Source organism: Nomascus leucogenys, chromosome 7b (assembly GCF_006542625.1).
Source record: "Nomascus leucogenys isolate Asia chromosome 7b, Asia_NLE_v1, whole genome shotgun sequence".
Taxonomy (NCBI): domain Eukaryota; kingdom Metazoa; phylum Chordata; class Mammalia; order Primates; family Hylobatidae; genus Nomascus; species Nomascus leucogenys.
This window is the reverse complement of record NC_044387.1, coordinates 57607485-57633134: the sequence shown is the minus strand read 5'-3', so window position 1 is coordinate 57633134 and position 25650 is coordinate 57607485. Positions and strand designations below refer to the sequence as shown.

The 25650-nt window shown below is 52.6% G+C and overlaps 1 protein-coding gene across 2 annotated transcripts in view; it reads left to right on the top strand.

Annotated features, from left to right (window-relative positions):
- Window positions 1–24814, top strand: part of TBC1D10A (TBC1 domain family member 10A) — a 34370-nt gene extending 9556 nt beyond the window's left edge. Inside the window, exons 2-9 of one of the 2 annotated variants that reach the window (XM_030816096.1) lie at window positions 12967–13066; window positions 17580–17687; window positions 21275–21381; window positions 22058–22172; window positions 22251–22316; window positions 22984–23173; window positions 23289–23443; window positions 24245–24814. In XM_030816096.1, the coding sequence (XP_030671956.1) occupies window positions 12967–13066; window positions 17580–17687; window positions 21275–21381; window positions 22058–22172; window positions 22251–22316; window positions 22984–23173; window positions 23289–23443; window positions 24245–24706 (1303 nt within the window). In that variant the 3' untranslated portion in view covers window positions 24707–24814. Of the gene's footprint in view, window positions 1–12966; window positions 13067–15170; window positions 17097–17579; window positions 17688–21274; window positions 21382–22057; window positions 22173–22250; window positions 22317–22983; window positions 23174–23288; window positions 23444–24244 lie in introns of those variants that run through there. The other variant, XM_030816095.1, reaches the window with a different exon arrangement.
- The last annotated feature ends 836 nt before the right edge of the window (window positions 24815–25650 follow it).

Here is a 25650-nt window from a genome sequence, read left to right as displayed (position 1 = left end):
GTTTTGTTTTGTTTTTTTTGAGATGGAGTTTTGCTCTTTTGTGCAGGCTGGAGTGAAATGGCACAATTGATCTCGGCTCACTGCAACCTCTGCCTCCCGGGTTTAAGCGATTGTCATGCCTCAGCCTCCTGAGTAGCTGGGGTTTTAAGTGCCCACCACCATGCCCAGCTAATTTTTGCATTTTTAGTAGAGACGGAGTTTTGCCATGTTGGCCAGGTTGGTCTCAAACTCCTGACCTCAGGTGATCCACCCACCTCGGCCTCCCAAAGTGCTGGGATTACAGGCATGAGCCACCATGCCGGGCAAAAGTTGCTTAATCTTTTTAACCTCAGTTTTCCCCACATAAAAATTACGCAGTATGTGTGTGTGGTTTTTTTTTTTTTTTTTAAGACGGAGTCTCGCTCTGTCGCCCAGGCTGGAGTGCAGTGGCGCGATCTCGGCTCACTGCAAGCTCCGCCTCCCGGGTTCACGCCATTCTCCTGCCTCAGCCTCTCCGAGTAGCTGGGACTACAGGCGCCCGCCACCACGCCCGGCTAATTTTTTTTTTTGTATTTTTAGTAGAGACGGGGTTTCACCGTGGTCTCGATCTCCTGACCTCGTGATCCACCCGCCTCAGCCTCCCAAAGTGCTGGGATTACAAGTGTGAGCCACCGCGCCCGGCCGTGTGTTTGTTTTTAAGAGACAGGGTCTGGCTCTGTCACCCAGGCTGGAATGCAGTGGTGCAATCACAGCTCACTGCAGCCTCAACCTCCCAGGCACAAGCGATCTTCCCACCTCAGCCTCCTGAGTAGCTGGGATTACAGGCTGAAGCCACCCTGCCTGGCTACTTTTTTTACTTTTCGTAGAGACAGAGTCTCACTATGTTGCCCAGGCTGGTTTCAAACTCCTGGGCACAAGCGATCCTCCCTCCTCAGCCTCCCAAAGTGCTTACATTGTAGGCATGAGCCACGGTGCCAGCCAACTAAGGCAGTTTTAGTGGGATGGTGTTGAAGACAGCTACATCTGACATCCTGAGACTGACCGTGGAGTATATGAAAAGTGCTTTGAAGCCTGAGTAACATAGGGAGACCCCATCTCTACGTCCCATAATTTAAAAATTAGCTGGGCATAGTGGTGCACACCTGTTGTCCCAGCTACTTAGGAGGCTGAGGTAGGAGGATCACTTGAGCCTGGGAAATCAAGGCTGCACTGAGCCGTTATTGCACTACTGCACTTCAGCCTGGGCAATGGAGACCCTATCTCAAAAAAAAAAAAAATAGTGCTTTAAGAAGTTCTCTATGTGGTACCACGCAAGTTCAGGGGGGTTACCATGGCACATGCCACAGAAGCCACTGCTCCCAACATGCTCTGTTACTCTTGTGAGAGGACCTCTCTGATTGAGACAGGGTCTTTTTTGCACAGGTTGGTCTTAAACTCCTGGCTTCAAGTGATCTTCCTGCCTCTGCCTCCCAAAGTGCTGGGATTAGAGGCATGAACTACCATACCAGGCTGGACTTCTCTTTGTGTGCAGGATCAGTGTGCCTCAGGTCTTTGGGGATGTAATCAAATCAAGGGATGCTTTGATTTATCTAGCTCTTTAGTCTGCAAAGTGCTTTCATTTCCACTGCCTCTCAGTAACCCTTATAGGAGCTATGGGAAATTGGTAGGCTATTATTTTACCCTGTTTCCTGATAAGGAAACCAAGGGTGAGCAAGTGATGGAACAGGGCCTGGCACCCAGCACTCCTCCTTCTTAATTTCCCATCTTACCAAAGTTGCTGACCACTGTGTGGCCTCTCCTCCTCCCCTTCCTGTCCCAGTCTTAGGACTTCAGCCCAGCCCCAAGTGTCTGTACTTCTCCTGCCAGGCTTTTCAGGTTGTTTTTGTTGCTGGGTTGTCATGATGGATGACACAATTCCTGTCCCAGGACTCCACACACAGCTCCTCATATGTACCCTAAGACAAGGCAGGAGCAGCTGGGTCGTGAGTGGCCCAGTGAAGGAGCATAAGTTTGGAGAACTCCTGTCCCTCCTCAGTGCTTTGGGCCTTGGACACTGTGAGTCCAGAAGTGATATTCCCCGGCCAGCCACTTTTGGAGAATGCTGTTGCTTTCCCTTTCATCTTTGCCTGGCTTCACAAAAAAGGAGAACCTAGGCTGGGCACTGTGGCTCATGCCTATAATCCCAGTACTCTGAGAGGCCGAGGTGGATAGATCACTTCAGTCCAGGAGTTCAAGACCAGCCTGGGCAACATAGCGAAACTGTATCTCTACTAAAAATACAAAAAAATTAGCTGGGTGTGGCGGTGGCATTGGGAGCAGGAGTATTATTAGGATTAAGGGAGATGTTGTTGGTAAAGCACCCAGCACAGTGTCTGTCACAAAGTAAGGGCTCTGTGGAACATGGCGGCTCTCACAATTCGAGTGTAAATTACCCTCTGAGATTTTGCCTCAGGCATTTAGCATAATGATAAGGGAGCAATGCAGCTTTGGGGTGAAAATCTGGCTTCCCTCACGTGCTCTTCCAACCTACCCCATGACCGTGGAGGTTAGGCAGGAGCCAGTCCCACTCAGCTTGTGGTCTGGGGCTTCCTGGCCTGCCAGGGCAGGTTGGGAATCCCCCCATGAGTTCCTCGCTGAGTCATCTGGAGCAGGGCTCTGATCTGAGGGCCTGACCTTCCCTTTCCTTGGTCTGTAAAGATAAGCAGAAGTAAGAGCAAAGGTGGGCCTCCGGAAAGATTCCACTCAAGGCTTGCAACCAGAGTGCTGCCCAGGGCCTCTGTCCTCCTGGGTGGTGGTAATCACTTGGGGAAGGAGTCGGAGTTTGCTTAATAATTACCACCACCCTCCTCTGTGGTTTTTTTGGTGGGTTTTTTTTTTTTTTTCTTTCTTGAGTCAGGGTCTCCCTCTGTCACCCAGGCTGGAGTGCAGTGGCATGATTATGGCTCACTGCAGCCTTGAACTCCTGGGCTCAAGCAATCTTCCACCTCAGCCTCCTGAGTAGCTATGACTACAGACATGCACCACTATGCCTGGCTAATTTTTAAAAGAATTTTGTAGAGACAGGGTCTCACTCTCTTGCCCAGGCTGGTCTCAAACTCCTGGCCTCAAGCAATCCTCTGGCCTTTGCCTCCCAAAATGTTGGGATTATAGGCATGAGCTACTGTGCCTGGCACCAAGCAGACTTTCATCCTGAGCTTCCTGTTCTGCTTCTGAGTGACCCCCTCCATCCTCCCAGGATAGTCACAGTAATGCCATTTCACAGAGGAGCCTGTATGGTGGACGAGGTTTTCACCTACATCACCTTGTTTAATTCTGTGAGAGTATTTGTCATCATAGTCCCCATTTTAAGAAGCAGAAACCAAGTCCCAGAGAGGCAAAGTGACTTGCCAAGCATCACACAGCTTGTGTCTCTGAGTCCATTGAGCTCCAAGCTCCTCAGGAGCAAGGCTGTGTATACCCGGCCTACTGGACAGCACTTGGTGGTGGAGTTGAGTGACAGAGGGAGAGATGAGCAGGGCCCGGATTCACTTTCCAGTGCCATCCTCTGCTTGACGTGGACTTTGGCCGGTTACTGTCTTTCTGAAGAACCTCAGTTTCCTTATTCACAAAAGGGAGTTGATAATTAGAGGACTTATCTCATGGGCTTGTCAGGATTAAATGAAATAATGTAAGTTAAGTGCTGAACACAGTGTCTGGTGCATAGCAAGCGTCTGGTAAGTGTTATAACAGACATTCAGTTAAGTTAATTGAATATTAGAATTGTAATGTTATAAAATGCCATCATCAAGCAGATCTGTGCTCAGCCCTGTGCTGGGCTTTGAGGAAGATCTAGAGCTGGTGCCAGGCCAGAGAGGGAACGCTCTTTATCAAGTTCTTACTATGCTTTACATACCTGATCTCAAGGTAGAGGAGCATATTCCCTTTTCACTGCTGACAACACTTAATGAAATTCAGAGTGTCTGAGGTCACCAAGCTCATGAATCAGTCAACACACACATTTGTTGGCCAGGCGTGGTGGCTCACGCCTGTAATCCCCACACTTTGGGAGGCTGAGGCAGGTGGATCATGAGGTCAGGAGATCGAAACCATCCTGGCCAACATGATGAAACCCCGTCTCTCCTAAAAAAAAAAAAAAAAAAATACAAAAATTCGCTGGGCGTGGTGGCACACACCTGTAGTCCCAGCTACTCAGGAGGCTGAGGCAGGAGAATCGCTTGAACCCGGGAGGCGGAGGTTGCAGTGAGCCGAGATTGCACCACTGCACTCCAGCCTGGGTGACAGAGCAAGACTCCGTCTCAGAACAACAACAACAACAACAACAACACACACACACACACACACACACACACACACACATTTATTGAGCACCCGCTAGGTATCAGGCTTGGGACACACTGCAGAGAATGAGGCCAAGAGAGCCCCTGCCCTCCAGGAACACCCCTTCTCATGAAATGCTGCCTCTGCAGAACAGCCCTTAGGTGGAGAAGTTCCACCTGTCCCACTGGACTGCTCACATTCCCCAAACAAGCCATTCCCTTTCCTATTAACTTGCATTTGAACATACTGAGTGTTTTGCCTGGTGTGTCCTTTCCCCTTTCTCAGCCTAGCTACTTCCTGTCACCCTTCACACCCCAATTCAAAAGTCAACTCCCCTTCAAAGCTTTCTCTAAACAGCCTGTCCTCACCCTGGGGTCTTTTTGCAGTCCCCTAGCCCCTTCTACATGCTCCTGTGATGGCACTTCTTCTCTGTGTGCTAGTTATTTACCTACCCGTTTGTCGCTGCCAGATTGACCTCCTCAAGGGCAGGGACCACATTTTATTCATCTTTGTAGATTCAGGGCCTGGAACACAGGCTCTAGAAAGGTGTGCATGGAATATAATGAGGGGCTGATTGTGTTCTGTCCCTGGAGTAGTTAGGAGAGGCTTTGTAGAGATGAGAAGGAGTTCGGAATGAGGCTTCCCAAGATGATGGCACCAAAATTGAATGGGGGTTGAAGGAAGATGGCTCAGGGGTAGGGGCCTCTAGAGATGGGACTAGGGGAGAAAGGGATGTGCAGGGGAACAGGAGGGCCTTGAGAGCCAGGGCCTGAAGTTTCTTTGTTTTTTGTGTTGTTGTTGTTATTGTTGTTCTTTGTTTTTTTGTTTGTTTGTTTTGAGAAAAGGTCTTGCCCTGTGACCTAGTGGCCCAGTCTAGGGTGCAGTGGCACAGTCATGGTTCACTGCAGCTTCAAACTCCTGAGCTCAAGTGACCCTCCCACTTCAGTCTCCCGAGCAGCTGGGATGACAGGGCATGTGCTGTAATGCCCAGCTACAGGGCCTGAGGTTTCTGTTGGATAATGAGGGCAGTAGGGAGCCATGGACCAGTCTGGGCAGAGGAGGGGCCTTATATAAACAGTGAGTCAAGACTAATCTTGGTAAGATCTATCAATGAGATCTAGCAGTTTGGTAAGGATGAGTCAGGGTGGCCCCTGGGTGCATGCAGTGAGATTGTGATCAAAGGACTCAGTCACCAGCAAGGGAATTTCAAGCAGCACTCTGCCTGGTAGGAGCTGGGATTTGGAGAAGGGATGTCTTCTGTTGAGAATAGTCTCAGGCGGCACGCAGTGACTAACACCTGTAATCCCAACACTTTGGGAGGCTGATGCAGGCAGATCACTTGAGCCCAGGAGTTTGAGACTAGCCTGGGCAACACGGCGAAACCTTGTCTCTACAAAAAATACAAAACTTAGTGGGGCATGGTAGCATGAACCTATGGTCCCAGCTACTCAAGAGGCTGAGGTGGGAGGATGGCTTAAGCCCAGGAGGCAGAGGCTGCAGTGAGCCAAGATCATGCCACTGTACTCCATCTTGGGTGATAGAGCGAGACCCTATCTAATACCTTTCTGCAGTTGTCAGGGAGAGCTGCTTGGGGGTTTCTCTGTGGTCTGTGCCCTTCCCTAGATGAGTACATCAGAGGAAGGTGGATTCCTTGATTTTTCTTTTTGGGAGCCAGCAAGGCTAGTGCTAAAGGAACCATTTCTCACACTGAGTAGGGTGGAGCTGAGCAGAGTGGAGAGCTGGGCAGAGGTCCAGGGCACCAAGGCCAGTGAAGGGTGGAGAGAACCTGTTTACCATTGTGCACTGACCCAGCACTGGAAGGAGCAGAGCCAGGGAATTCCTCATGGGAAAGAGAGGCAGCCCCAGAATTAGCCTGCATTGGGAAGGAGGGAGAGTGAAGCAAGCCAGACTCTCTCACTCAGACAGGGAGCCGGGACACTGCCAGCCGGCTCCCAGGCAGGGGTGGCCGGGCCCCAGAAGGGAGTGCCAGGCTGCTGCAGACCCTCTTCCTTTTTCCTACCAACTCACAGCATGCGTGGCGTCAGGCAGACCGCTTACCTTCTGGGGAGGGGATGGCCTCACTGCATGATCTCATAGGTTTCCCAGTCCTGACAGCCATTTACACACCACCAGCCTACCCTCTCCTGCACTTTGGTTTCTCATCATCACTTCTTATGGAACTGGTCTAAAAGCCATTTATACCTTCATTCATTACCACCTCTTAGGGTAGTGAACTCCAGAGGTTGTTGCCTCATATGCAAAACAGGTCAGCCTTTTGTTTTTCCTCACTTCACTTTCAGGCCCTGGGTGGAGAGGGAAGCCCTCTGGATTGGTGATTGGCCATGCTCTCCCTGCACATCCACTTCCCAATTTTCCACACTTTGGTGGGACTTCCTCCAGCTGCCTTCTCTCCATCCTGGAGACCCAAGTGTGAGGGGTTTTTTTCACGTTATTCACTCCTGCCTTTCTCGGCACAGAGGGTGATAAGAAGAGGGAAGGGAATGTGACAGGGATTGAAGCTGTGGTATGAGCAGGGGACTTTATATGTCTTGGATAGTTTAGTGCTCAGGTGGCAGCCTCTACTTCCAGGCTATGTAACCTTGGGCATATTACTCCACTGCTGAATCTTAGTGCTCTTGTCTATTAAGTGGAGATAATTAAAGCTATTTCCTTGGGGGATTGTGTGCCTCTGTAGTGCTTGGCAGAGCTAGTACACAGCCAGCCCATGAAATGTGTCAGCTCTTATTGCCTCACATCATGTTTACCAGTGTTCTCCGAGGAGGTGGCATTCCTCCTGGGTTACAGATGAGGAACTGGAAGCTCCGAGCAAAGCAGCCAGCCCTGTTTCACACAGCTGTAAAGCGACAGAGCTAGGATCAGCAGCCAGGAGTTGGAATTTGTTTACCATTGAGCAAATTAAGTAATCTCTCAGAGCCTCAATTCTTCATGAGTAAAATGGTGGTAATCATGCCCTGCATTCCTCAAAGGCCTATGTATAGGGACCAGTCAGATGAGAAAAGAGATGTGAAAGTGCTAGTTAAGCTGCAAATACCAGTCACCTAATAGCTACCATTTTCTGGCCACCCACCAGGCTGGGCCCTTGTACACTGCAGCCCTATAAGAGATGAGGTGTGCGTTATGACCCCACTTAAAGATGAAGAAGTTGTCACATGTTTTGCACATGGTCTCCCAGTTAGTAGACGGCAGACCTGGAGTACCTAGCTCAGCTGACTTCAAGTCCCCACTCTATTTATTCTCCCCTACACCCCACCTGGTTTCCCCTGTGGGTGAGAGGAGGATCAGTCCTGTGGTCTGTGACCTCAGACTTTCTGCTTAGGGTGTATTTCTCTTTGTTTGGGCTGGTTCAGGGAGTGAGGCTTGGAGGAGAGTTTAGACGGGTTCCTTGGTATCAAGATTCATCTCCCAGGACAGGCTAGGATAAGGAGGTGATGGGCATGGGCACTGCCCTTGCTGAACCTGCCTAGCCAGAGGTGCTGAGATGTGCTTGGGCAGAAAGCAGATGTCTAGAAGGACAAGGGAAGAGAGAACCCCAGCCCTTGGTCTCAGTAGCCTGGGAAACAGTCTTGTCCTTCTGAACTTTTGGAAGCCTCAAGCCTCTGGGTTTTGGGAGAACGCTAGGAAACTGGGAACCTGCAGAGAATCGGGTCAGCAGAGTGTCACTGCTGCCTTGGACCATGACATGGCACAGCATGGCTAAGCCTGTTCCAGTCCAGGAGCCTGACAAGATCTGTGATTAGGTGCCACCTCTGTCTCCTCTGAGCCTTTCCTCCTCAGAAGCTGGGGCTGCCAGCAAATGGCAGATTGCCCTGGCTGGGTGCAGTGGCTCATGCCTGTCATCCCAGCACTTTGGGAGGCTGAGGTGGGTGGATCACATGGTCAAGAGATTGAGACCATCCTGGCCAACATGGTGAAACCCCGTCTCTACTAAAAATACAAAAATTAGCTGGGTGTGGTGGTGCCCCAGCTACTTGGGATGCTGAGGCAAGAGAATCGCTTAAATCCGGGAGGCGGAGGTTGCAGTGAGCCGAGATCATGCCACTGCACTCCAGCCTGGGCGACAGAGCAAGATTCCGTCTCAAAAAAAAAAAAAAAAAGAAAAAGGCGGATTACCCAGGCTTACCATCTGCACCTGAGGTTGTGCTGGCAAACCATCCCATCCAGTATGTATTGGTGTCTCTGAGCATTGCTAGGTACGGGCAGGCCACTCACTGGGGCAGTCAGAACACTGGAGGAGGGGGTTAGACTGTCTCCATTGGCTTGGGGGCCAGAGATGGAGCCACACAGAAGCATCTGGAGAAGGGCCTGATTTCCCCACAGCCTTCCCCAGGGAGCTGGAAGTAGCATATAGGCCGCTGTGACAGAGGGGAAGCCCTGGGTCAGCCACTTACTTATTAGCTTTGTGACTTTGTCCAAGTCATACAACCTTTCTGATCAGGCCAAGTCTGTCATGGGCCAAATGGAAATAGTAATTAATCTGTGAGGGCCCCACTTCACTGGGCTATTAGAGGGACATGTACAATTTCTAAGGCAGAAGTAGCTTGTAGCCCTGATGCAGTGCAGATGAGGGTAATGATGTCATGGAGAAAGCCAGGGAGGCAGCTGTTGAACACCTGGGGCGTGTGCGGTAGGAGTCACAGAAGTTCAAGACCTGGTCCAGCTAGGGAGGGACAGTGCTGAGTAATATGAGCAAGTGGTAATGAAGTGCGTATTTCACACTTAATGACTTGACTTATTTATCAGTTGGTGCTGAAATCAGTTTTAGGGGCTTGTGACCAGCATTTAAAACAATAGAATAGAAAAATATAAAATCAATCTGGAAATATCAGAGTGCATTAGTACATGTAAGGGCAACTCTTTCCTAAAATGTATTCTGGTTGTGTGTGTGTATGTGTGTTTGTGTGGGTCTCAGTTTAAAAAGCGTGAGACATGGTGTTCTGAGCCAGGATGAAGATCTTCAGGTTGGAGGACATTTTACGAGATCTGGGCAGGCAGGCAGGCAGGCATGCAGGCTGTGTGGAGGCTGAGGGCTTGGCCTGTGGAGGCAGAGAAGTGTCAAAACAAGGGTCAAGAGCATGAGCTGTAGTGTCAGTCAGGCCTGGGTTTGAGTCCCAGCTCTGCCACTTATAGCTACATGGTCTTAAGGAACACTCTTAACATTACTAAGCCTTGGATTCTACTTTAAAATGGGGAGAATGGGCTGGGCGCGGTGGCTCACGCCTGTAATCCCAACACTTCAGGAGGCCGAGGCAGGTGGATCACCTGAGGTCAGGAGTTTAAGACCAGCCTGGCCAACATAGTGAAACCCTGTCTCTACTAAAAATGCAAAAAAATAGCCAGGTGTGGTGGCGGGCGCCTGTAATCCCAGCTACTTGGGAGGCTGAGGCACGAGAATCACTTGAACCTGGAAGGTGGAGGTTGCAGTGAGCCGAGATCGCGCCATTGCACTCCAGCTTGGGCAACAAGCGCAAAACTCCGTCTCAAAAAAAAACAAAATAAAAAGGGGAGAATGATGTTATAATAGGGTTATTACAAAAGGTACATGTGATAAAGGTATGTGAAGCATTGAGAAGAAAATTGTAAGTAGTAAATAATCTACAAATGGTAACTAGTGTTGTTGATATTATTATGGTGGTTTTTAATGTAATATTGGGCTCTGAAGGGTTACTGTCACTTGGAGAAGGAAGAAGAAAGGACATTCAGGTAGGGATGAGTGGATGATGAGGGATAAACATGTGGGTGCCTGGTATGGGAGGGGTCTAGAATTGTGTGGCCTCAAAAGGGGTGTTGAGATTACGGGTGGAATTTACTAGGGCAATTTTGGCATAACGTGGAGAAGAAAGCTTTAGCAGTGGAAACTGTTTAACAACAGGGTGACTTCACCTCGAGGTAAGGAAGGCCCATCCCTGGAGCAGTTCCAGCAGTGGCTGAGCCACAAGAAACTGGTCTCACTTGTCTCTTTTGGCTTCAGAGACTCCCTCAGGCTACCTTAAGGAAGGAGGGGTTTTCTGGAGGATGAGTGAGGCCTCCAGATTTGCGACATCCCCCATAGGCCATTTGTGGTCCCTTATACTGGGCCAGCTTCTCTCTCACTAGCAATTGGTTCCTGCCCTCTCCACTGTCAAGAGGAAGCCTCCTCAGGGCTTCTACACTGTCATACTATTTTCAGGGACCCCTCTGGCCCCAGCTTCATCTCACAGCTCCTCTGTGGGCCTCCTTAGAGGGTCAAATTCATAAGATAGACTGTACAAGCATATAGCGAAACTGAGGATCAGAGAAGGAAGGGGACCTGCCTATTGTAGAAAGGATTTCTATATCATACAGCAGTTGGATCAGATGTTTTCTAAGATCCTGACTGAGTTAATTGAAGGATATGTGAACCTTCTGATTTAAAAAAAAAAAAATAGATAGCCTGCAATGTTTCAGGAGCATATCCTGTACCTAGAGACATCTACCTGCAGTTAGAGAGCACGTGGTACGCTGAGTGCTGGGTACAGGCAGACCTCCAGTGTCTTCCTTCTCACCATCTCCAGGTAGATTAAACTCCTCTTCTGTTAAAGGAAAAGCCATTCAGATGGCCATATTGCCTCAAAATTTTCCTAATTTAGGATTTAAAAAATCAAAACAGATCTTTCAATTGACATGCACAGTTTAAGTAGTAGTGGGTTTTTTGTTTCTGAGATCTTGCCAAATCAGTGGTGTAGCTTAAAATCAGTGGTGTCTTAGAATCCAGGAAATATGGTAGTTTGTTTTGTACTCTTTTGAAATTCCGGTTTGAGGTTTGACATTGGGGGTTTGAAACTGCCAAAGCTGTTATCTGGCATCAGTTAAAAGAACTCTGAATTTAACATGTTCCTCTGTGTATCTGCAGTTGGGAGAATGGGCGTCTCTGAGTCCCTGCAGTTAGATTTTATCAATAAAGCCAGACTGAGGGTTGAGGTATCAAATAGACATATTTAATCACCTGTGAGTTCTTTGGAAACTGGTAATCTCAAGTGAAAACCTTGCCCTCAGTTTCTTCATCTGTGCAGTGGGGATATTGGATCAGCCATTATCTACATCCATAACTGCCAGAACTTCCTGTTGACTCAGTTTGGGCACCCTTCTGACTGGTTAACTAGAAGGCTGTTTCCCTGACTTGTTGCATAAGCAGTGCATTATGGGTGATGGAAGGTATCATGGCCTGGGAGGTGTGGGCCCTTAGTTTCTGCTCCTGGGATGTTTGGGGGTTGCCCGGAGATATATATCCCTTTGTAAATTACCTGACCTTTTGTAAAGGCGTGGTCCTTGCTTTGCTCAGGAAAAGCAAGGAAAGGAGTAACTCATGCCCTAGTTCTGCCTCTAGGTGGTGAGAGGGGCAGCAGTTCAAGGTGGGGTGCCTTGTATCAATGCGTTGAGGGGGCCTCCTTTGCCTAGGCTGTAATCCTTCCTCAGACGTTCAGTTCCAAGGCTGCTCTCAGGCCTGGGCACTTCCCCAGATAAAATGCACTGAAGAAGACCTTCCCTTTTGTGTCTTAGAGGCCTCAGCTCTGCCAGGGCCCCTCCCTCTGCTCTTCCAACCAGTAAAAGTCACAGTAGCACATTTCCTTCCGGCAGAGAGAGGATCAGAGACTCAGGCCTGGGCCAAGCCCCAGCCCCACCGTGTCCTGTTCCTGAGAACCTCCTCTGAGCTGCCTCCGACCCTGTGCTCCTTTCCGAGAGGTCAGGCAGCACTGTGTGCTGGCTCTTGGTTGGGACCTGACTTGGATTTGAGTCTGGGTTTTTCCACTGATTTGCTGTTGGACGCTGAGCAAGATACCTTGCCTGGGTATCTTACCTCTCTGAGCCTGTTTCCTCGTCTGTCATTAATACCTTATTCTGTTAAGAAAGCAGAAAAAAGCACCTTGGTGCTGAGGTGTTTTCCCCACATTCAGTGCCCACCAGAATATCAACTCCATGAGGGTCAAGACTTTGTTTTAATTATGGGACAGCATCCCCATAACCCACCCAAAGGCCCTCGCCCTAGAACAGTGCAACACAGTTGTGCTAGCTGCCCAGTCGGTAGATCTACAGATAGAAGAAGTGGTATTTGATGGGGCTTTGAAGTGTGTGTAGGATTTTGATGGGTGGAGACAATTTGGGAAGCATTCCAGCAAAGGGACTGGCATGAGTAAAGGCTGAGAGGTGGGAAAGGGCCAGGGCATAATTGGGGAAACTCTGAGTAATGAGTTTGGCTCAAGTAAAGAGGTGAGCATATTATTTCTGTACTCGTTTGACTAGTTTTTGTGTTCAACTCTGCACCTTGTACACCGGCCCTCTGAAGAGGCTTATTGACTAAGGCAGACCCAGGACAGGAATGCTTTGCTTTGCTGCACAGATGCAGACACTCACTCAGCCTCTGCCTCAGAGAGGTACTGTGGGTCCTGGCCACATTAGGGAAGTAGGCACTTGAACCACCTGCTGTCTCTCTAGCTTATGCCTTGAGGCAGTGGGTGGGGAGGTGGCGTGTTCCTTCTCATCTGTAATAGGATGGTCCGAGGTAGCAGTCCTGAAGGGAACAGCAGGGATGGTAGGCAGGAAGAATGGAGGTCTGACCAGGCTGGCGGCTGGGAACGAAGCCAGGGCCTTTGCTTCCCTTGGCACCTCTCACAGGCCCTGCCCTCTGCTCCACAGGCTGGAGGAAGTCCCCCTGGAGGTGCTGAGGCAGAGGGAGTCCAAGTGGCTGGACATGCTCAACAACTGGGACAAATGGATGGCCAAGAAGCACAAAAAGGTGAGGGGCCTGGCCTCAGGTCTTGGGCTGGGAGTTGGCAGTTTGGGGAGGAGGAGGAGGAAGGAGGAACTTCATCAGCTTAGGAAAGCAGGGGCTTCTCTAACTGCCAGATGCCTTAGGTGTACTCTAGCTGCCAGTGCAAGACAGAAGCTGGCTTGAAGGCAGGGGGAAGGTTGGGCCCTCACACAATGACTTCAGATTCATGCAGAACATTGTCCTGGAGCTAAACCTCAAAGCCACTCTTAGCCAACAGCCATAACACAGCTTTCCTCTAGCCTTCCCAGGAGAAGGACTTAAGTGCTGCTTACCAGCTATCAAGGAGGACTTTACAATACTGCCAGTAACTAGCATGTATGGAACATTTGCTTTGTGCTTGGCACTTGCCTGGGATAATTCCTTACAGCACCCTAGTGTGAGGTTAGTAATAGTAGTATCCCCACTTTACTGATGACCTGGTCATCAAGATTTGAACCCAAGCAGTGTACCTTCAGCACCTGCCCTCTTAGCCACTATAATACGAGGCCTTCTTTACCCTCTAGATTAATTTGATGACTTCCCTCTTGACTCCTGGCCAAAGAAAGAAGAAAGTAACCTCACACTTTAATAACAGTCTTACGAAAATGAAATCACCCAGTAGTCCTTTTCAAGTTAGGCTGTCTTTAGACACTAGCTCTATTGCCCTGTGGGAACATTCTTGCCCACCACTCTTAAGTGTGTGTGTGTGTGTGTTGATGTCCTTGGCTGCCCTCAGCATGGTGTTACCACCTGGCCTAGAGGAGGCCTGTTCCGAGCCTTACAGCTAGGGTCTCTCTGTACAAGTTCCTAATGCACAGAATGAACCCTATTGCCCACTCTCATCAGCTGACACTCTGATCTGGTCCAGGCTGGCACAGCTGGCTGCAGGGCCTCACAGAAAGCTCAGGACTGACAGTCAGGCATATAGACTTGGGCCCAGCCACACTCCTTTCCTCTCTTCACACCTGTGGCTAACTGTGGAACTTCTGGGCAAGTCACTTCACCCTCTCAGCCTCAGTTTCTTTGGCCAAGTGGGAGTGATAATCCTGTTGCTCCCCACGAAGTGGTGGTAAGTGCTTTGTAGACTGTATCATAGATGGTGAAGCCCTGTGCTATGAGAGGAGAGGCTCACCCAGACCTGGGCTCTTGCTTGTTCTCTCTATCTATCTATCTATCTATCTAATCTAATCTAATCTACCTATCTATCTATTTGAGACAGGGTCTCACTCTGTCACCCAGGCTGGAGTACAGCAGCATGATCTTGGCTCACTGCAGCCTCGAACTCCTGGAGTTAAGTGATCCTCCCACCTCAGCCTCCCAAGTAGCTGGGACCACAGGCACATGTCACCACACCTGGCGAATTTTTGTATTTTTTGTAGAGATGGGGTTTCACCATGTTGCCCAGGCCGGTCTGGAACTCCTGAGCTCAAGCAATCCATGTGCGTCGGCCTCCCAAAGTGCTGGAATTACAGGCATGAGCCACCGCACCCAGCCTATCTCTTTTTTTAAAAAACAATGTTAAGACAGTTATTCCTCAGCTGCTTCCTGCCTGACTCTGGCTCTGTTTCCCTGCCTCATCGTTCCTCTGGCTCTTACTGTGAGCTGTAGCTTGCTCTCCAGCAATCTGTTATGGTGACTGGGGGTTGGCAGGGACCTTCCGTGTTCTTAAAAATAGGGATTCCAGAGGCGAGCTTTGGGGAGCACCTCTCAGCAGAGTAGCAGCTGACACTTCCCCTTTTCTTTCCTGGCACTGTGGTTAGAGCCCGAGACCTGCCCCTGCCCCTGCTCAGCTGAGGCCTCCACAGGAAGTGCTTCAATCTACCGTGCCCAGAGGCCCTAATCCACTGCTTCTCTCCAGCCCGGAACCACCCACTGGGTGTCCCTCCTGCCACCTCAGCTGTGGCCATACTGGGCCCTGCCCTCGGGGCTCTTCCAGCCTGCCTGTGGAGGCTTGAGTTCTCCCTCTGGTCAGGAAGTCGTGGCACAGGAAGTATAATACCTGTTTCAGGAAGTGGGCTCAGACTCAACACTTCTCCTGGACTCATACGTAGTCCTGCTGGGAGGGTGCCTTCCTTTCTGGGACTCCCAGCCATGTCTAGGACAGAATTCTGTTCCTGCAGGGAGGCAGAGCCGGGGCTGGAATGCTGTCTTCCCGCAGGGCCCTGCCTTGGGTAGGCTTAAGCAACGGCCCTGCCCTCACAGAGTTCAGCAGGCAAGGGTGTGGCCTCACTCAGCTTTCATCAGAGAACTCCTTTCCCAAGGCCTGGCCTCAGAGAATGGTAATCCTCTGTGGTTTCTGGGAATACTTTCCCATGCTTTATCCTTACTGGTCCCTACCATCTTCCCTAAGGCAGGCAGGGTAGGGATGACCCCCTCCAGCACCTTTATGCTGAGGAGGCAAGAGTGGGAAAGGCTGGCTGTACTGCCAGCTCTTTGCTCCCCCCGAAGTGTTCCAGGGCTCTCCTGGAGAAGGCCAAGTATGATGGGGGCTGTGATGATGTGGGGCTGCCTCTTGCTGAGCTTAGCTCTGTGGGAGAGCCTGAAGGGCCTGTGACTTTCAGGTAAAGAACATCCCTTTGCCAAAGCCTGCCCAAGTTGGCTTCCTTAAGGAGACCTCTGTCCCATAGGCGCAGGAAACTCTTCCTTGCGTCTAGGGCAGTTCCCTTCAGCCCCCTTCCTCTGCCTCCTTTCTAGGCAGTCCCAGAAGCTCTCACTTGGCACCTGTGACCAGCCACTGCTACTCTTCCCCCACCACCCTCAGCCTGTCTGCCTGGCTCCTTCCTGGTTCTTGACTCTCTCTGACCCTTGGAAAGTTTTCTCTTGTTTGCACTGGTCACCAGGAAGGCCAGGGCTTCTGTACTCCCTCCTCTGAGAGCTTCCAGTGGGACTGTTGAAGGGGGTTTCTAGGTGAGGGGAAGTTAGGTGCGAGCTAAGGTCCTGGGCTTCTGTGTCAAGCATCCTCCTGGGATGGAGGGGCAGAGAGGAAGCCATTGCTTACTGAACACAGACTGTGTCAGGCCCCACACTAAGCACAGTTTCCCTCTCTAATGGACTCCTTGGACAACTCTGCACAGTAGAAGGTATTATTCAGATCTTACAGTTGAGAAGTGGTTGGCTCAAAGTCAGCACTAGATTCAAACCCACATCCAGATGTTCTTCTCATGCCCTGAGTGCCCATCCCCTTTATCCCAGGTCAGGCTGCTTAGTGCAGGGGTTGAGGGAGTATCATTGGCCATCTCACCCCTCCCCCACCACAGCATTTAACAGGAGTGATGCCTCTGCCTTTTTCCTTGCCCACCTTGACGGGTCAGGGCAACTGCCTTCAGAGCCTCATTCTGGTCCCAAGCCCAGGAGGAGCCCACTGGTGATGTAGAAAGTACACAGGGCTGGATCCCTCCAGCCTGTGCGGTGCAGCTAGGAGGTAGTAGGGTTTCTGATTGTATGAAAAATTTACCCCCACTCTGCTTGTGTGATGAAATTTACCCCACAAATTTTCCCCTATCCTCAATGCCCCATTTGTAAAAGACATGATCGTTTTGATAGTTTTTCAAATTGAGTTTTGCCAGTGAAAACTTCCTGATAAAAACAGCTAGCCAGAATTGAGCACTAGCTCTGGGTCATGAGCTGCCTCAAACACTTCCTCCCTCACTTCTCCCATTCTATGAGTGGCAGGGAAGACCTGAGCCATTTTAGCAAGGGCTGAGGTCAGGACTCACACTCAGGCCAGCTGCCTATGCCCCAGGCTGTTGATGTTGGGAGCTCAGGGTCAATGAGAAGAGAGACGGGATTCTTGACCAAAACAAAGAGGGAGCCATTTGAGCAGCTCCCATCTTCCTTCTGAGTTCTGCTGAGATTTCTCCCCTCTAGGCTGGCGGTGTCCTGCCACATGGCTGCTGAAATCAACATACCTGCATGAAAGTGTCCAGGCCACACCTCTGGGCACATTCTGGTTCATCTCATGACCTACCTTCCCTGTGGCTGCAGCTGAGCCGCACACAGTGCAATGCCCTCCCTGGTGACAGACTATGGGGTTCACCCAACTTGTAATGGTTCCTTTTCCTTTTTTTTTTTTTTTTTTCCCTGAAACAGAGTCTTGCTCTATCGCCCAGGCTGGAGTGCAATGGCACGATCTTAGCTCACTGCAACCTCCACCTCCTGGGTTCAAGCGATTCTTGTGCCTCAGCCTCCCAAGTAGCTAGGATTACAGGCACCCACCACCATGCCTGGTTAATTTTTTGTATTTTTAGTAGAGACGGGGTTTCACCATGTTGGCCAGGCTGGTCTCGAACTCCTGACCTCAGGTGATACACCCGCCTCAGCCTCCCAAAGTGCTGGGATTACAGGCATGAGCCACCTTGCCCGGCGAAAGTCCTCTTTTCTCCCTGTTTCTGCTCTCGATGCTGTGTGCACTGAGGGCCCACCACGTACTGGCAGAGGGGCTGGGCTGGGGGAGCTGCCTGGGTGGCTGCATGGGCTCAGCTGTCCTTTTGATTTTCAGATTCGTCTGCGGTGCCAAAAGGGCATCCCGCCTTCTCTGCGGGGCCGTGCTTGGCAGTACCTGTCGGGAGGCAAGGTGAAGTTACAGCAGAACCCTGGAAAGTTTGATGTAAGTTTCCCCTCCTTTGCCCTGCCCTCCCTTCCGCATCTCTTGGCATCCTCCCCATGGCAGCAGTCCTCCATATGCTCACCTGAACCTCACAGGATGAGCAGTCCATGAAACCTCCAGTCATGTGCCCAACTGCCCAGGCCCCAGCAGGCCAGACCGGCCCAGTCCTGGGTACCTGTGTCTCCTGGAGGCTCTGTACAACTGAGACTCCAGCCCTGAGCAGCCCTCAGTGGAATAGCCAGATTTGGTACCCCCTATTCCAGCTCTTTCTCTTGATAACCACTCAGGTTTTGCTTTCCTGGGCTCAGTAGGCTACCTCCCTGCTCTTGGTCATCAGGAGGGGACACTCAGACCATTTCCCTGACTGCCTTGGGCCCTGTGCTCTGGGCCTATGGGGGCTTGACCAGCAGGACCACAGGTCCTTCAGTGCCTCCTGGCCTCCCATCCTCTACTTTCTCCTGCCTTGTCCAAGCCTGGCCAGCACAGCCCAGCTGTGTGTCTTGTGGGGTCATCAGCCCTGGGAGTAGCAGAGCCAAACCCAAGGGGGCTGAAGGGAACTGCCCAAGTATCTCAAGGGGTCAGACGCCAGTCAGTGGCCAGAGAGGGTGCCCTCTGTTGTCATCCCTCCTCCTGTCCCGATATCCCTCCTGCTGCTCCCTGCCCCATGGCTGGCCAGAGTAAAATACCTCTCCATTCAGAGCTGGGCAGCTCCTCCAGTCTGCTCCCCTAGGGAACTATGGGGAAGCAGTTGGATTCCCTGGGGTTGCCCTGGCTTACCTGCCAGATCTGGCCCCAGGCATCGGGGTTTCTCGAAGGTCCTTGGGACTGGTGACAGGCAGACAGTGAGACAGAGCAGAGCTGCCTACCACCAGCTCTTTGTTGACATATCTCATGCTTCTTCAGTGAACACTCCTGTCTTGCCAAACCTGTTCCTTGAGATGACTGGGCAGGAGCAGGGCAAAGTGGCCTAGAGTTTCTGCTGTTGACCTGGAGAGGGCGAGAGCTTTTTGCTGGCAACACGTGGACTTGCAGGGGCAGGGAAGCTGGTAGAGTGTCTGGCTGGGGTAGGTCTGAATCTGGCTGATTGGATTATTCCCCAGAGCACCAATACCAGGCCCCACTGGAGCAGCCTCTTGACTCCAGAGTCTTCCTCCTAGTGGCCACATCTCTTCCATTTCGAGGGGCTGCATCCTGGGCAAAGCGGAAGGCTCAGGGGTGGGAGCCCCAGTCCAAGTCTATAGTTAACATCAGGCTGCCAGAGCCAGGCATGAGGGCATGAGAGCCAAGAGCGTGGGCAGCCTGGTCAGCCTCCTGGCTGTGTGGTTCAGCAAGTGTGAGCATGTGTGCAGCAGAACGCAGAGCTGTGTGCATGTGTGTGCAGAGCTGTGCTTCCAGAGAAGAATCAGCCACCCCCAGGGGGTCTGGAAGGTTGCTCGTGTGAGGAGGTGGATTTGCAGAGAAGGCCTTCTTGCACTGAAGCTGAGTGATGGGTTCCTGCACAGTCCTGGGGGCTGGAAGAATGGTTTGTGAGCACACCTGGAAGGACTTTGCCTGTGGGGTGACCCAGAGGAAGCATGGGGAGCTTCCCCTGGTTGCTGTGGGTCTTGTGCCGAGGCAGGGCATAGTGGGGGTCTGTGATGGCAGCATGCACCTGTTTCTGTGCCCTCTCCCCACAGGGCCCTCCATTTAATACCCAGTCCAGGTGGCCCATCCCAACCTCAGCATTCAGGGCAGGCTCTGCAGGCCCTGGTGGCTCCTTCTTCTCCTGCACGTGCTATTTCTTACTCCTTCCTTGGGCAGGCAGGACCTCCCTGTCCTTTTTTACCTGGCTTTCTTCTCTGGCTTCACCTTATGATGGCGCCAGTACCCCTCAGGCTGGTGGAGGCTATAGGCCCCGTGACCATGGTACCTGCTTGTCTGCCAGTGCCCTATCTGCAGCTACCCCCTTTTCCTTTCTCACCAGCCATGTGTGGCCAAGTGCCTTAGGCTGCTGAAGTGCCAGATGAACACATCCTAGGAACTGACTTGGGGTTTTCGGGTTCCTACCTCATGGGAACTGCTAGGAGAATTTGTGGGGCCCTCTTCCCCTTTCTGACAAAAGCAAACCTGCACGGCGCTCAGACAGTACCTAGAGGTGCACAGTACACAGACCCCCATCACAAGGGTGTGTGGGGCCCCAGAGGCATGCATCCACCTCTCCGCTATGTGCCTGCTCTAGGGCTCTGTGTGGAGGCCCCAGCCCCTCCCTGTCCCCTCCAGCCCTGAACACTCTGTCAGCCGCTCCTCTCAGTCCTTACCCTCTAGTCAAGTTCCTGGCACCCTAGGTTCTTGAGCTTAATGCTAGGACACTCCCACTGAGGGCCAGAGAGGGAAAGGGGCTTGTATGAAGTCACCTGCTCGTCAGGGCAGGGCCTGGGTCTGTGCCCACTGGGTATGTTTGCTGAGGACCTGGCCTCCCTCCTGAGGGCCTTCCCTGATGCTGCCCCTGCCCTGCAGGCAACTTGTACTTAAACCAACACTCCCATGAAAGTGCCTGGGCCATGCCTTTGAGCACATTCTGGTTCCTCTGGTGAATACTCTTGCTTCCCTGCTCAGCCCTCTGGGCTTCCTCCTTATTTATTTTTTCTTTCTTTTTTAAAAATTGAGGTATGAATTTACATACAGTAAAGTGCATAGATCTTGAATGTGCATGCAGTTCAGTGAGTTTTGATAAATAATACACATCTATGTAACCAACATGCAAATCAAGGTAGAGAACATTTCAAACGACCAAGAAAAGATGTTCCTTTTCGTAATGGCTCTGTTGTTTTTTAAAGGTGCACATACTAAAATGTTCATGGAAGTTCAAAGAAAAGAGTAAAACTTTGTTGAAAACTCGGCACCCAGAGAAGTATCTGAGGTTAATGGTTTGACAGATGTCATGTCCTTCCAGAAAGAGCTCTGTGCAGATCTCACACACACCCGGCTTCCTGGATAGGTGACGCCACCTGCACAGGGAGGCACGTAGCTGAGGAGCTGAGATGGACGGCTCTGAATCAGACCTGGCTTCCAGTCCCAGCTCCACCATTTTTCTAGCCATGAGGCCTTGACATTCAGTTTTCTCATCTTTGAACAGGGTGTAATGATAGGTCCTATCTCTGGAGGTTGGGGAGCAGGATCAATGAGGCCCACAGGTACCCTGTGCCCAGCTTAGCACCTGGCTCAGAGAAGTGGGAACAGTTGGTAGCTATTGCTCAGAGAAGCAGCCTTCTGTTTTAAGGATGTGACATAACGTATCTAACTGACTCCTGAATGAAATGTCTAGAGTCCTTCCAACCGCAGCTGGAGTGGACAGTCTTGCCCGCATCAGTCTTCCTAGAGCCAGGTTTAAGGTTTCCAGGGCCCTTCCCTCCTTGCCCCTTTGCCCCTGCCCAGGCATCCTTACCTGAGCTTCTCTTCCTGTCCTTGGGAAGGCCCAGTCTGTGATGGGCTTGGGTGGGCACTGCCCCTGGTGGAGGGCCCCCTCCCCTAATCCCTGGGCAGCCATGTCCTGTCAGCAATGCCCACCATCATCCTCCCCAGCCCCTAATTTGTGCCCTTGCTTCTAGGAGCTGGACATGTCCCCTGGTGACCCCAAGTGGCTGGACGTGATTGAGCGTGACCTGCACCGGCAGTTCCCATTCCATGAGATGTTTGTGTCCCGGGGGGGCCACGGGTGAGCAGGCTGGGCCTTGCGAGGTGACAGGTGGCTCTAGGCCCTGTCTCTAAGGGGTCTAAGGAGGTACAGTGAGTTCAGGGCTTCAGAAGCTGGGTGCCCCCAACTCCACTCTTAGCATTTCCCTTTTTTTGGTTTGAGTCTGATGTGTGTTCTTAGCATCTCCTCTTACCTCTGGGGGGGGCTTTCCTCATTGACTCCAGAGTGTTAGAGCTTGCCCGGCCTGGCCCTCTTCCGGAAACAGGTTTTGTTGGGGAGAAAGAGGGATAGAGGGAATTGGGTGAATGGAGGGTATGCAGGGGAGAGATAGGGCAGGCAAGGGGACCAAGACAGATGCAGGGACAAAGCTGGCCTGGCCAAGGGGCCATAGCTGCTGAGTGAGGGGCCCCTACTTCCAGCCCTGACATAGCCTTTCATCCCGCCCTGGCCCTGCTCCCTGTTTTCTCTTTGAGCCTCTGCCCTCCCCTGTCATGGGGGAGACCTTCCCCACCTCCTTCCTTCTGAGCATGTGAGACTCCATGTGCTCCAGTAGGAGACTGACCCCTTGGTCAGCAGATCACCTTCCCTCTCAAGGGAGGGGCAGATTCTGAGGCAGGCTGGTCTAGTGGGGCGTAGGTGAAGGCCGTGGGTAGCGGAGTCACCCCGGTCATCACTGCTCTGCCTGGCCTCTCCACAGCCAGCAGGACCTATTCCGTGTGCTGAAGGCCTACACGCTGTACCGGCCCGAGGAGGGCTACTGCCAGGCCCAAGCGCCCATTGCCGCTGTCTTACTCATGCATATGCCTGCTGAGGTACCACCAGGCCCGGGCAGGCAGGGGGGTGGGTGGGGAACCCCCAACGGCAAGGCCTCACGTCTCTCTTGCCCACAGCAAGCCTTCTGGTGCCTGGTACAGATCTGTGAGAAGTACCTGCCCGGCTACTACAGCGAGAAACTGGTGAGTGTAGCCTGGCCTGGGACCTGCCCCGGGCTGGACACCCTCTGTGGCCCCTCCAGGCCCTTCTTTCATAGTAACTCCTGCCCAGGTTAAAAACTTTCTGGCCTTCTGTTGCCTTCAGACTGAAGTCCCAAGGCCTGCCAGGGTTAGGTCTCTTGGGCTGCGATGCTATCCCTTCTACATTGACTTTCATCTCAGCCTCTAGCTGCTCTGACCATTTTGCAGAATTGAAGTTCTTCCAGGGCACTAAGTTCCTCCCTCCCTTGGCCTTGGCCTAGGCTAAAATCTGCCTGGAAGCTCCCTTCCCTGTGCTGTCCCCTAAAAACTTCTCTTTTCCTTCAGCTTTTAGCCCTCAGGGAGCTTCCTTGACCCTGACAGGCGAGACCCTCCAGCACATGCTTGAGAGCAGTCCTGCTCCAGCCTTGTTAGGGGCACTCAGCCCCCTCCCCCTCCCCTAGCCTCTTTTGCTCATGTACCCTTCTCAGGATAAGCTCCCCCAGGGGACCAGCTGGCTCCAGTTTGCTCATCATTGTATCCTAGCACCTGGCAGAGGCAGACACCATGCAGGCGGTAGCTGCCTGAGCCTGGTGCTGGGTGCTTGGGTGTAGTCTCTGCCCTGGCTCCTGCAGCCCACGGTCATGGTCCCGTGGCCTCAATGTCTCCCTAGGAGGCAATCCAGCTGGATGGGGAGATCCTCTTCTCGCTGTTGCAGAAGGTATCGCCGGTGGCGCACAAGCACCTCAGCCGTCAGAAGATTGACCCGCTCCTCTATATGACAGAGTGGTTCATGTGCGCCTTCTCCCGAACCTTGCCCTGGAGCTCTGTGCTGCGTGTCTGGGACATGTTCTTCTGCGAAGGTACTGGGCTGGGCTTGAGGGGAGCACCCCTGTCCCCAGCAGCCCACAGTGGGGCCTCTCTTTGCAGAGAAACCCCAAAAAGCCTCCTTGTACTTACTGCCCATCCCCCATGCAGGAGTCAAGATCATCTTCCGGGTTGGGTTGGTGCTGCTGAAGCACGCGCTGGGCTCCCCCGAGAAGGTCAAAGCCTGCCAGGGCCAGTACGAGACCATCGAGCAACTGCGGAGCCTCAGCCCCAAGATCATGCAGGAGGCCTTCCTGGTCCAGGAGGTACAGCCCACGCCTGCCCCTTATCATGGGGAGGGAGGAAGACAGGTGGGGGTCCTTTGAAGGGGGTCCCGCTAACCCTCAGCCCCTGAGGGTGGATCACCTATGCCAGGACCATTGCTAGGTGGCACAGAACATGTGGGTGGACCTCATCCTTCTGTCTGGTGAGGAGCATGGGGCACAGAGAGGCCTGGCTCTGCAGGGCCTTCTGGATCCGAGCCACTTGGGAATGAAGAAGAGTGTTGACCCACGGCCCCCTCTTCCTCCCTGGTACCCGATTTGCAGCCTTAGCTCTTATTTCCCTTTCTTCTTTCTTTATGGATACTTGTCTCTCAGGGGCAATTAGGTGGAACATGCATGGCCAGCTTTTACACATAAGGAAATGGAGGCTCACAGAGGCAGAATCACTAAGCAACTCCCCTTAAAGTCACCCACCCAGGTGGAGCTGGAATTTGAGCCTAAGCAGCCAGGCTGCCCTGGGCAGCGGTGGGTGACAGGTTGGCAGACAGCAGGTTTTTGTCTGTCTGGGTCTTACCCCTTTAGCCCCATAGTCAGGCAGGTGGACTCGTGAAGCTGTGGGCAGCTTTCTCCTCTGAGGCGGTGGGTCTCAAGTGTCCAGCTCACCTGGCACTCAGCTCTGGGGCTTGTGACTGCAGCTTGGGACTAGACCCTCATCCTTCCTGAGGTCAGCGTTTAGTGGCCAAGGGTGGGGGATGCTGAGGAAGACTGGGGGCCCAGGCTGGGAGGCAGAAGGGGAAGGTGCTTCTTTTTGGTGCCCACTTGCCTGTGACACTGCCCCTGCAGGTGGTGGAGTTGCCCGTGACAGAGCGCCAGATTGAGCGCGAACACCTCATCCAGCTGCGGCGCTGGCAGGAGACCCGGGGTGAGCTGCAGTGCCACTCCCCGCCCAGGCTGCATGGTGCCAAGGCTATCTTGGATGCAGAACCTGGTCCCCGGCCTGCCCTACAACCTTCACCGTCCATCCGCCTGCCCCTAGATGCCCCCCTCCCTGGCTCCAAAGTCAAGCCCAAGCCACCCAAGCAGGCCCAGAAGGAGCAGCGGAAACAGACGAAGGCGAGAGGGCAGCTGGAGAAGCCCCCAGCCCCGAATCAAGCCATGGTGGTGGCCGCTGCAGGAGATGCATGTCCCCCACAGCATGTGCCCCCGAAGGACTCAGCACCTCAGGATTCGGCTCCCCAGGTCTCAGCCCACCACCGCTCCCAGGAGAGCTTGACGTCCCAGGAGAGTGAGGACACCTACTTGTAACCCTGGCAGCTAAGGCCTCCAGGGCGGGGTCTCCACATACCTACACGGTTCATGAACTGACATTCCACGGCCTGCCCACCCTCTGAGGGCCAAGCTGCCTGGGCTCTGCCCACCCTCTGAGGGCCAAGCTGCCTGAGGGCCCAAGCTGGGCTGGGCTGGAGTCTGGCTGGTCCAACACAGATTCTGGCTGAGCCTCCTTATTTATTTTCTTTACAGTGGCACTTGGGCTGGCCCAGCCAGGGCGGGCAGAAGCTAGGGCCCAGGGGGTGGGGCCTCCTTCAGCCCCCTCCTGGGGGGATGCTCCCCAGGGTTAGGGTGCTGGTGTGAGGGGAAAGGGTGGGGTGTTCTTTGTGTAAAATAGAAACATGGTTTTGTACAGAAATAAACAGCCTTGTATAGAGAGCTCGTGTACAGCTAGGGGCTGGGAAGGGGGTACCACCTTGGTCACCTTGGTGCTCAGCATCTCTTCTCTTTGCCCTACAGAGCCCCTTCTCCTGGGCCCCAGCCCAGCACCAGAGCCTCTCTGAGAGGTACCTTTGCCAGAGGACATGCCAAGTCCCTGGCCAGCCCCCATTCTTAACCCCCATTTTCACTTGCCCCATCCCCACTGCCTTATGTCTACCTTCTGCCACAGATGAGGGACACCAGGGCTGGAGCTCAGTGCTGGGCAGAGCAGGGTGTGCTCCCTAGGCCTTCGTCCTCACCCACTCACCAAGGGGGCAGGGACTCCTAAGGAGGACGTTTCAGGGTCTTCCTCCTTCAAGGCCTGGCCTGGATGCCACCTCAGGCTCTAGTAAGTTTCTGAGAGCTCATTCTGGGTTGGGGTCAGGGACGGGGCCTGGGGTGGAGCACCATGAATGTCCTCACAGGCTCAGCCCAGGCCCTCAGGGAGGGGGGCGAATTGTGGTTCTTTGATAAAATGCCGCCTTCAATTTACTGAGCAC